Here is a 12,275-nt window from a genome sequence, read left to right on the forward strand (position 1 = left end):
TTTCTGGGAGGATCTGGAAAGTGCAGCGGGAGTACAAATTAAGGGAAGCAGGGCCTTGAGTTCAGATTTGAGGAAGTCTGAAGAGGGGTTTGCCTGATACAAACCAGGTGTTGGGGAGGCATTCCGGCTGTGGAACAGCATGTGCCCAAACACAGAAACATGAGCAAGCTGGGCAGGCGTGACCTTTTCAGAAAACAAGGTGTCAACAAGGTACTGTTGACCGATCAAGATGTAGGGGAGGAGGCTGGGCCTACCACGAAAGGTCTTCTGTGCCACACGAATGAATTTACACTTTATCTTCTAAGCGAGGCAACCTTTCTGCATGGAGGTGCCCTCCTGTTTTCGGGTGTGGAAGATCATTGTGGTGGGAGAGTGGAGGAGGTTTTTAGAGCAGGGCAACACTACTGGGGCAGGCAGTGAGGAGGCACGTCTTAGACCGTTGGGGTGGCTGTAACAAACTACCACGGGATGGGTGGCTTGAACGACACAAATTCGTTGTTCACGCTTCTGGAGACCAGGAAGTCCCAGGCCAGGGTGCTGGCTGACTGGATTCTGGTGAGGAATCTCTTCCTGGCGTGTAGATAGCTGCCTCCTTGCCGCGTTCTCACAGGGTGGGGAGAGAGCAAGAGTGAGCCATTCCTTCTTGTTAAAAGAACACTATTCTTACTGGATGAGGGCCCCACCCTTATGACCTCATTTAACTTTAATTCTGCACTCCAAATGTAGTCGCATTGGTAGTTAGGACTTCAGCATGTTTATTTGTGTGGCGGGGCAACGTTTCTGTCCTTAGCAAGGGGCTGATTAGGAGATGAGAGTAGGAAAGAGTAGAAGATGGAGAGCAAGAGAGTAGGAAAAGAGAGATGTGGGAGATGAAGTCGGTAGGGCTTTGTGACTGATTAGATGGCAAAGGAGAAGTTCCTTGACAAGAGTCTCAGCTTTCTCTTTTGGGCATCTGGATGGCGCCATTCACTTGGAGGGATGGCAGCAGATGTTGGAGGGAAGATGACAAATCTTGGTTTTAGGGAGACTTGGTGTGAGGTATATATGAATCATAGATAGTTGGGTATGTGGTTTTGAAATTCAGGATAGAAGCTTAAGCGAAAGGTGTAGCTTTGTAGACATCTACTTCGGGGTGGGAGTTTTAGCCATGGGATTGCATTGCGTGGGTTTTCATGGAACTGCAGGGGCTAGAGTGTACTGAAAATGGGGAGAGCGGATGGCTGGAAGGATTACATGTTAAACAGAAGAGACTGAGGACCTGAAAACCAAGGGAAGGAATAGCTCCTATTTCGAAAAGGTGAATGGCCAACATTGTCATGCTGAGAGTATTTAAAATAAGGTATGGAAAGTACTGTTAGGATGCAGTGAGTAGAAGTTTATTGTTTGCGTTAGAGGAAGCAGTTTGGAGTGATGGAACCAAATTAGAATAAAGGAGTAAGTGATAGGTAGGAAACAGAAAGGGGATGTAGATTTTAGAAGGACGTGGGAGCCAAGGAAGGCAAATTTGTCAATTTGTCAATGATGTGTTTGTGTTCTATAATATATATTGATATGTGTAATAGTAATATGTGGTATATATTCTTTAGTAATAGAATATCTCTATAAAGATCAATATTTTATCTCTATTACATAAAATCTGTTATCTCTACTGTATGTTGTATATAACAGGATAATCATTATAGATCAAAGCCCTATTTAGATGTATAAATATATATAACCATACCTATTAGATATATAACATCTGTTTATGACACATAATATTTCTAGATAAGATATAGAAAATATGTAAAAACACAGTTCTTTTTACATATTGGATGTTAACCCCTCATCAGATAGATCATTAGCGAATGATCTCCCGTCCCGTAGATTGCCTTTTCATTTTGTTAATGATTTCCTTTCCTTTGCTGTGCAAAGCCTTTTTATTTTGATGCAGTCTCATCGGTTTGTTTTTTGCTTTTGTTGTCCTTGCCTGAGGAAACACCCAAAACAATACTGCTAAGACCAACTTCTGATTGCTTACTGCCTATGTTTTCTTCCAGGAATTTTATAATTTTAAGTGTTATAGTAAGGCTTGAATCCATTTTTAGTTTTTTAGTGTATGATGTAAGACAGTGGTCCAGTTTCATTCTTTTGCGGGTAGCTGTGTAGTTTTTCCCAGCACCATTTGAGAGACTGTCCTTTCCCCATTGTATATTCTTGCCTTTTTTGTCGAAGATTAATCATCCATAGGAGTGTCGGTTTATTTCCAGGCTCCCTGTTCTGTTCCATTGATCTGTGTGTCTGTTTTTGTGTAAGTACCATACCGTTTTGATTACTGTAAACTTGCAGTATAATTTGGAACCTGGGAGTGTGATACCTCCAGCTTTGTTGTTCTTTTGCGACATTGCCTTGGCTGTTTGAGGTCCTTCTGTGGTTCCACACAAATTTTAGGATTATTTGTTCTAGTTTGGTGAAAAATTCCATTGGTATTTTGATAGGGATTGTTTTGAATCTTTAGATTGTTCTGGGAAGTATGAACGTTGTAACAATAATTCTTCCAGCCCATGAACATGGAATGAATATCTTTCCATTTATTTGCGTCCTTTTCAGTTTCTTTCGTTAGTCCCTTATTGTTGTCAGAGTACAGGTCTTTTACTTCCTTGGTTAAATTTATTCCTGTGTATTTTTTTCTTTTTTGATAACAGTTGTATATGGGATTGTTTTCTTAATTTCTCTTTCTGATAGTTTAGTATTAGTGTATAGAAATGCAACAGATTTCTGTATGTTGATTTTTGTATCCCACAACTTTACTGAATTCATTTATTTTAATAGTTTTTCAGTGGAGGCTTTGGGGTTTTCTGTATGTAGTATATGTCATCGGCAAATGTGACAGTTTTCTTTCTAATTTGGATGTCTTTTATCTCTTTTGCTTGCCTCATTGCTGTGGCAAGGATTTCCCATACTACGTTGAATAATGGGGTGAGAGTGGGCATCCTTGTCTTGTTCCTGGTTTTAAAGGGAAAGCTTTTAACTTTCACCATTGAGTATGATGTGAGATGATGTGGGTTTGTCATATATATCCTTGATGATTTTAGAGTATGTTCCAACTCTACTCACTTCGTTGAATTTTTTTTTTATGATAAATGATTGTTGAGTTTTGTCAAATGCTTTTTTTTTTTTTTTTTTTTTTACATTTGTTGATTTTTGAGAGATAGAGTGAGACAAAGTGAGAGTAGAGGTGGGGAAGAGAGAGAGGGAGACACAGAGTCCGAAGCAGGCTCCAGGCTCTGAGCTGTCAGCACAGAGCCTGACGTGGGGCTCGAACCCACAAACCGTGAGATCATGACCTGAGCCGAAGTCGGACGCTCAACTGACTGAGCCACCCAGGCGCCCCTGCTTTTTCTTTTTTAAACTGGGCACGGAGGGGCACCTGGGTGGCTCACTTGCTTGAGCATCCGACTCTTGATTTCAGCTCAGGTGATCATCCCAGGTTCTTGGGATCAGGCTCCATGTCAGGCTCTGCACTGGGTGTGGATGGAGCCTGCTTAAGATTCTCTCTCTCTCTCTCTCTCTCTCTCTCTCTCTCTTTCTCTCTGCACCTTTCCGCTGCTTGTGCATGCTCTCTAAAAATAAAAAAAAAAAAAGTGGACATGCAGAATTTGAAATGAAAGTGATGAAAAGATAATGGCAAAGAATAGTATGACGGTATATACAGTAAGCATATTGGTTTCAAAATGTATTGATTGTCCTCAAGTAGATAACCATCGCTTCGTTGTTCTCAACTGTATTTCAAAACAGTGAGCAGGTATAGGCCCAAAGACACACGTTAGAAAATATTCCTTTAGGGGTGCCTGGGTGGCGCAGTCGGTTAAGCGTCCGACTTCAGCCAGGTCACGATCTCGCGGTCCGTGAGTTCGAGCCCCGCGTCAGGCTCTGGGCTGATGGCTCGGAGCCTGGAGCCTGTTTCCGATTCTGTGTCTCCCTCTCTCTCTCTGCCCCTCCCCCGTTCATGCTCTGTCTCTCTCTGTCCCAAAAATAAATAAAAAACGTTGAAAAAAAAATTAAAAAAAAAAAAAAAAGAAAATATTCCTTTAAAACAATTCACAATTTTTCTTTCTTTGCTGGTTTTGAGAAGTCCATAAATAAGCACTTTGGAAGAGTGTGCAGTTTATTTTCACTTTTTAAATGGTATAACAGAGATGTGGATGTTTATTTATTATATACGGTGCCGGAGTTGAGAGTATTTCCAAGATTATAACTTTGAATTTGTCAGACTAATTTGTTTTCTCCAAGTGTTTTCTTAACACTTGGTTCTAGCTCTTGTTTCCTTTTTTTTTCCTTTCCTTTTTTTTTTTCCCTTGCCTGTCTTCACAGTTCCTAGACACTTCTGCTCGGCAGGTGTTTCTGTAAAATTTCAGAAATGAGGTAACTTCAGGAAAATTTAAGCAAAAGCCTGGACCTTTCTTCTTTAGTTCCAGAATACGTTAATGTTTTCTTTAGTTAGAAAGCTCAAATAATATCTTACATTTTTTGCAATTTATTTATTAGAACTTGATGTTCACATTCTTCTTTTTCATTTCATTTATATACTTGATGAAAATATTTTTCAGTTTCTATGGTTATTGCTTTGCTACATTTAAATGTGCCTAATGATTACTGTCCTGTAAAAATAATTTCTGCCTCCCTGGGTACTACTGTTTCTTTTATAAAAATACCATGACTTACTAAAATTTGGTAAGTGTAGTTCTTTACCTAAGTTGTATAGTCTGGATTAGTTGAGCTACTTTGCAGAAATGAAGTATCTCGTAGTATTTCACGTAGGTTTTCAGTGGTTTGAAAAATTGGTTTTGAAGACTTGTCAGTCTGTTGTGTTACAGAGTTTTCTGCTGTAAAGTGATTTGGGGCATAGCCTAGGCTCTTCAGCTAGGTGCGATAACGTTTTGAATTCACGTGTCACTGCCACGGCAGTCACCATCCTTCCTGTAGGAGAGCAGGCTTACTGTAAATAACGTTGGACAATTGAGGAGGGCACCTTTTGGGATGAGCACTGGGTGTTGTATGGAAACCAATTTGACAATAAACTTCATATATTGAAAAAAAAGTAAAATAAAAAAATAAAATACAAAATTAAGAAAAAACGTTGTACAATAGGTTTAAGATCTCTCATGTTATGTGCATGTACTCTTCCTGGATACGTGTTAATAAAGCTCTGTTAAAAAATGGCTCTGGGAACTTCTTTAATTCCACTCTTGTTTTTCTTTTAGGATTTTCCTGTTGAACTGGTCATAATTGGAATAGCTTTACTGCTTCTACAGACTCCAGCAAGTCAGCAGAAGCCGATCTTAAGTCTGGGTAAATAAAAATACTCTCACAAGAGTAAATCGTAAATCTAACATGAGTGCTGGCAGGACTCACTGGAACTATGTATTAGGTTGTGCTATAAAGTCCTATATACTTTGAGTTTCCATTCTAGAATTTTCCTAATTAAGGAACAAAGTAGAACTTTGTTTTTATTACCCAACAAAGTGGGGGTTTTTTTGGTATTTTTTTTTTTAATGTTTATTTACTTTTGAAAGAGAGACAGAGCGTGAGTGGGGGAGGGGAAGAGAGGGAGGGAGGGAGACACAGAATCCGAAGCAGGCTCCAGGCTCTGAGCTGTCGGCACAGAGCCCGATGCGGGGCACGAACCCATAAACCGTGAGGTCATGACCTGAGCCAAAGTTGGATGCTTAACCGACTGAGCCACCCAGGCGCCCCCAGCAAGGTGTTTTCTGCAAGGCTCCTTATGCCATAATTTACCAGTTATCTCAGCTGTGCGTTAGGACGTTATAATCTAAATCCTGTAGCAATGACATTGGTAAATATTTTGAAGGGCATCTCAACTTATTCACAGTGTACATCAGATTGAAAGTCAATAGCATAAAACGCCTGAAACAAAAGAAAGGTACAAATAGCATTTGTATTCATTTTTTAAACTCTATATACCTTTCCTATTTAAAACCGTTGCGACCAGGAACACGATTTAATTTATAGTCACTGTATCAACCTAGCTGGAAACAAATGAAAGATAACATTCTTCTGACTATCCAGGATTGATTTGAAACGAGGGTGAGGGATGGGGTTAAAGGGGGGGTGGGAGGGGAGTTTAAAAATGTTCCTTTTAAGAATATGGTAAAGAACCCAGTCGCTAGGGCTGACAGATTGGCAAGGATGTCATACCTTTAAAACGCAGCTTTCATGCTAATGTTGCCTTGCTTTACTCGGTCTAATACGATCCGTGTAGTCATGTAGGATCCGACTAGATTATGTTGCTTGGTGCCGTGATCTGTGGATCTGTCCCCACCGTCATTTTCAAGTGCTTGAGGGAAACCCCGACGGGGAGCTTCATGGTGGGCATTTTAATTCATCACGATTTTGAGGGTCAGTTGGTCTCCTGTTTACAATCTGTCTTGATGCTCTAGCAAGTGGAGGGGACCCGTGGCTTCCCTCGCTGTTTGTTGGCCTTGTTTAGGCCCTCCCGAGGCTCTTTCTGAACTGCTTTTGCCTTTTTGGTTGATGTTGTTCTTCTGGCGGTGCACGTAGCATCCTCCTGCAGGTATAATTTGCCAACGCTAGCACTCTAGACAGCCATACTTCTGTTTTCTTTTCTTCTCTTTTCTTTTCTTTTCTTTTCTTTTCTTCCTCCCTTCCTCCCTTCCTCCCTTCCTCCCTCCCTCCCTCCCTTCCTCCCTTCCTTCCTCCCTTCCTTCCTTCCTTCCTTTTTAGCAGCTTTCTTGTGGTACAGTTTATTTATCATAAAGTTCCCCGTTTTTAAGTGTAAAGTAGCTTTTTTTTTTTTTTTTTTTTTTTTTAATGACTTTACAGAGTTGTGTAACCAGCCGTGCGATCTTGTTTTAGAGCATTTCTATCATCCGGGATGTTATGTTGCAAAGTAGGGAAGATGTGTTGTTTGTCTGTTGGGCAAGAGTGCATTCAAACAGGAGCACCAAGAGGATGATGATTTCGAATTTGCTAAATGCACAGCGGTAATACAAAGGATATGCTGCTTCGTTATTAAACACTCGCCTTGATTGTAAATAGCGACCTCTAAAAATGCCTGGGAGATTTATAACAAGGAAGATAGAACTCTCTGCATTTCCTGTTTTATAAAAGGTGATGGATTTTCCTAATCTCTCAGAGAGAATCTTGGATTAAGACTCCTGGCTGGCTTGGAACGATACAGAGAAGATTTGCAGTCCTGTGCAAGGATCTATGCGAATTTGTGAAGCGTTCCAGATGCTTAAAACTTAATGGGGGAAACCCCCCCCCCATACCTAGGCAGAAAAGGTCAATTAGTAGTGTTAGAGTAGCAGGTGTTTGGACTTCATACCATGTTTAGGTTTGACTTCTTCCCTGCCCCCCACCCCCCACCCCTCACCCCCCCACCCTGGTCCCATGGCTAAGTTTATTGTATTTGTTCTCTTAGAAAAGTGAACACTTTAAAAACCAGGCCCACGTGGCAGCTTGAGTCCCTCTGTTCATGGAGACTGAGAAGTCTCAGCCTGTCTTCACGACACGGGGACACGGGGTGGAATGGAGGGTTGAGAGCATGGTGCCAGAGCAAGGGGCCAAGAGTAATGGACTGAAGAGGCGGGGAGCAGCTTGTCCATCTCGTCGAGGAGGAAGGGGGAGTGGCTGCAGGCAGCGAGATTCCCCTGGACCCAGCTCTTAAGATCCTTCTCGTGGTGCTCCATGGGGCTGGGATGGGGGAAGTGGATGGCAGGGAAAAGTGGCGCACGTGACAGGGCTGCAGAGGCCACCCCGGAAGAAGGCAGTGCGCCAGCAGGGAGCGGACACAGGACTTGCCAGTGCCTGTCCAGCCCTGCAGGGAGAGGACCAGTGGCTTGGTCGGGGGCTGGGTCCTGTGCGAAGACCTTCGGTGCCTTCACCGCCGGCGCCCCGGCCAAGTGCTGGGTCAGGTCACGCTCCAGACCCTGGAAGCTGGGCTGGCAATGACATTTGCAGAAGGCGCCCAAGAGGCAGTGCAACGGAGTCAGGTCCCCGGCGGCGACCGTGGCTGAGACCAACCCCAGTAACCGGAGGAACGAGCCCCCCGGGCCGGCGGCTGTGCGTCACGGCCGCCACGCGGGTGCGGCCCAGGTTTGACTTCTGATGGAAAGAAAATATTGGCAACTCCTTGACCTGACTTAAGGCTCGTAGAATTTTTTTTTTTTTTTTTTTTTTTATTTTTATTTTTTGCTGCGATGGGTAATTCAGATGATTACTTTGGTACTCTAGCTCTGAATCCTATGAGTGACATCTTTCCGTAAATTAGTGTTCATCTAATAATTGTGAAAAAATAGATATTTAGGCCTTAACTCATTATGCTAACGGTCTAGGGGAGATTATACACGTAACTAATTTGTTACCCATTCGTGCGTGTTTCTGATGTGTAAGCCGAGTGTCCATGTTAAAACATCATTTATAAGAATGAGTCTGTTGGTTGCTGGTGATGGACTTTGAGATTTTTCCTGATCAACTTTTTAGCAGTTACAGTGAAGGACATCCCCACTTCAGCATCTCAATATAATTCTCACCTGGGTTTGTCAGGGAAGCATGCACATCGGTCTTAGAACCCACTGATCACGAACTCTGGTCTCTGGCTCCACTGAGGACAGTAGAAGGACCTGACCGTACAAGGGCAACAGTTGAGTTGTACTTTAAAGAAATTCGTATTTACTTAAAGAGTTGGTTTAGGGGCGCCTGGGTGGCGCAGTCGGTTAAGCATCCGACTTCAGCCAGGTCACGATCTCACGGTCCGTGAGTTCGAGCCCCGCGTCGGGCTCTGGGCTGATGGCTCGGAGCCTGGAGCCTGTTTCCGATTCTGTGTCTCCCTCTCTCTCTGCCCCTCCCCCGTTCATGCTCTGTCTCTCTCTGTCCCCAAAATAAATAAACGTTGAAAAAAAATTAAAAAAAAAAGAGTTGGTTTATACTCTGTGGTATGTATTTTCTCTAAGAGTGTCTTCATTACCAGTTACCTACATTCACCGCTTGTTGTCGATAATAGTTCGTTTTTACGTTCCTCCGATTTCTAAAAGGATAAGATTTGTCATCTTAGTTATGTGTCTGACCCAATTGTAAAGGGGTAAGGAAACTTTTTGCATATTACTCTTAAACAAGATAGCATTTTGTCGGGTTGTGGTAGTAATTTCTTAACTGTGAATTGTTGTTTTGATGAATAGCTCTGAAGCTCGTCTCTTTTGCTGAGGGTCAGAAAATCCCAAAGGCCTCCTTGGTGCTGGTGATGCCCCTTCTGCAGATCCTGTCTTCTACTGCCTTGGAAGACTGTATGTCCACGGACGAAGAAGGTCCCTCTAGGCAGCAGTTGGCTGTAAACCTTTTGGAAATAGTACAGCAGGAATCCTGCAGAGACGACCGTCAGAAGGTAATGAGTTCAGCCTTGTTTCTCTTAAGGTGGCAGTGTGGCACTTAGGTTTGCGCAGGTAACCTCACATCCCGATGAAGTATCTGTTTGGGTGTGAACACCTTGGACGTTACCATTCTGTCAGGCAGTGGTGTAGCTCTTAGTATATTCCTCTGGACTGTGAATGGGGAGGGTAAAATCAATTTTGGAAGTGCCGTATAATTTTTTTTTTTCCCTCTTTGAATTTCCCGTCTACATTAGTAGTTCAAGGTCCTGAGAAATCCTGCAGAAAAGGAACGAGTTCAATTTAACCTAGTGCTTCTCCAACACATTTGAGCAAGGAATCCTCCTTTCTCGTACTGTTTAATAAGGACAGCGTGTTGCTGCATCTGGGACAATCCAAGGCTGGGAATCTCAAACGCCTGGAAGTTCTGCCATCTGCAAGAGCTAGGACTTCATTTTTTAAAATGTGGCACCTTCTGACATTTTCCTGGGCTTAATGGCTCCCGATGTCTCCTGTGTGTGCCCCCATGCTGCGGCCTTCAGTCGGAAGACTGCGGGTCTGTCCCACTCCATCCGTATTCCTGCCTGCTAGGCATACCTCATTCTGCTTTGTCAATCTCACCGTCTCTGTTACGATAACTTAAACGTATTGTCAACATCTGGTTAGTGGCTGGCTTCTGGGCCTGCATTTGTTAGACCTTTTCTCTTTTGGTATTTGAGTTTTGCCTTCAGTAAAATGTGGGATTATTTCCCAACTACCGATTTTCTGGGGATTGGATGAGGATTAAAGAAATAAAACAGGTGAAGCATCTTCTGTCTCCGTGGAGAGTGGCATTATATAAATGCAGGCGACCGCCACAGTTGTTTCATTCTCGAAAGCAGGGAAACCTAGAATCACGTATTGTTAAATGTTCTAGCAGCAAAAATTCGGGCACTGTGATTCCTTGCTTGAGGGCACAGCAAAAACTAACCCATAGGCAAATTGGCTGCATACTGCAGCATCCGAATTCCTAATTGTTTGTCCAGAACTTTAAAACTTGACATAGGTAATTCACTTGCAATGAGAGAAGGAAGTTCTTGGGCGCCTGGTGGCTCAGTCAGTTAAGTGTCCGACTTCAGCTCAGGTCACGATCGCGACGTTTGTGAGTTCAAGCCCCGCATGGGGCTCACTGCTGTCAGTGGACAGCCCACTTTGAATCCTCTGTCCCCCTGCCCCTTTGCCCCTCCCCGTTAGTGTTTTCTCTCTCTCTCTCTCAAAAATAAATAAACATTAAAAAATATTTTAAAAAAATAGGGAAGGAAGTTCTCGTGCCCACTCTAATACAAGTGCGGCCTGGGTTTTCTTTCTTCTTCTTCTTCTTTTTTTTTTTTTTTTTTTAATTACTTTTTAAAAATGTTTTTAGGGGCACCTGGGTGGCGCAGTCGGTTAAGCGTCCGACTTCAGCCAGGTCATGATCTCGCGGTCCGGGAGTTCGAGCCCCGTGTCAGGCTCTGGGCTGATGGCTCAGAGCCTGGAGCCTGTTTCCGATTCTGTGTCTCCCTCTCTCTCTGCCCCTCCCCCGTTCATGCTCTGTCTCTCTCTGTCCCAAAAATAAATAAACGTTGAAAAAAAAAAATTAAAAAAAAAAATAAATAAATAAAAATGTTTTTATTGTGTTGTTGTTGCTGATAGTTAAATCGTATATGTAATTTTTTAAATATTTATTTATTTTTGAGAGAGATGAGAGAGAGAGAGAGACCGAGAGAGACAGAGAGAGACAGACGGAGAGTGAGCAGGGGAGGTGCAGAGAGAGAAGGAGACACAGAATCGGAAGCAGGCTCCGAGCTGTCAGCACAGAGCCCAACACGGGGCTCGAACTCACGAGCGGTGAGATTATGACCTGAGAGGAAGTCAGATGCTTAACCTACTGAGCCACCCAGGTGCCCCGCCCAGGTTTTCTAATAGCCTTTTACTTTCCCGCCTGATTGGCTGGTACAGAACAATGATTGTATTCTGGATGGGGGCAGGGCAGGCTATACTTCTGTCTAAGAGTTCTGTTCTTTTAGCTCACAAGTGATATGTTTTGAGAATCACTCTGACCGGAATACACGGGTGCTCAGTTGACTGTTGGCCTAGGTGTGTCGGAATCGTGGTCATTAACACTAACAGCTGGACTCTGTCTCCAGCAGCTGGTGAAGAGGGAGGAGGAAGGAAGACCATTAGGGGTATAAACATTCTCCCGATGATAATGTGCTGCTTTGTGGACGCTCGGCGTAGTTAAGATCACCATTTTTTAAAAATGTAAGCCACGGTTTACTGTTGGCTTTTCTTCTGCACCTGTCCAGGCCTTTATATTCCAAGCATACCTATAAATTTAACAGGATGCAAAGTCTCTGAGTCTCTCCCTGAATCTTTGCTTTTGCACATAATGCCCTTTTGTCTCCTTTGCCTGACCTACTCATTCTTCAAGACTCGGCCAAACGTTCTCAGCCTCCTGGAGTCCGAATTCATTACCCTCTCCTCTGCGTCCCCAGCATTTACAACATTACTCACTTGTGCTGTGTCTTAACTTTGGGGGCTACGTATTTGTATCTCCAGCTATGCCGTGAGCTCATCGAGGGAAAGAATCGTGACCCTTTTCACACTTCACCTTTATTTTCTAAGCACATTAAAATCGAAATTGAAACAGTTGTTGAACTTTTTGTATTTTTCCACACCAGTGTTTTTTGCTTTATCTTTTTCAGCTGATCGTAGAAAGAGCATTCAAAAATACTTCAGCCAGCTCTTAATTGAATACTCTATTTTCCACATACTTAAATAAGCTAGGATGTTGCCGATATATCTTGGTATCCTCAATACCTAACACCTTATCTATCACATGATAGACATTCAGTAAATTTCTATTCAGTG

General features: G+C 43.0%; 1 protein-coding gene and 1 pseudogene across 1 annotated transcript in view; one reads left to right on the forward strand and one right to left on the reverse strand.

The window, feature by feature from the left end:
* The window catches only part of FOCAD (focadhesin), a 283,468-nt gene that overhangs the window by 52,352 nt on the left and 218,841 nt on the right, over nucleotides 1–12,275 (forward strand). The window contains exons 8-9 of the mRNA XM_047064929.1: nucleotides 5,244–5,331; nucleotides 9,201–9,403. Coding sequence (XP_046920885.1) covers nucleotides 5,244–5,331; nucleotides 9,201–9,403 — 291 coding nt within the window. The remainder of the gene's footprint in view (nucleotides 1–5,243; nucleotides 5,332–9,200; nucleotides 9,404–12,275) is intronic.
* On the reverse strand, nucleotides 7,527–8,391 carry LOC124502517 (prosalusin-like; annotated as a pseudogene).

The sequence above is a fragment of the Lynx rufus genome, unplaced genomic scaffold (genome assembly GCF_022079265.1).
Source record: "Lynx rufus isolate CCGP_SWC_20201006 ecotype Redwood Valley unplaced genomic scaffold, mLynRuf1.p SCAF_10, whole genome shotgun sequence".
Classification (NCBI taxonomy): Eukaryota; Metazoa; Chordata; class Mammalia; order Carnivora; family Felidae; genus Lynx; species Lynx rufus.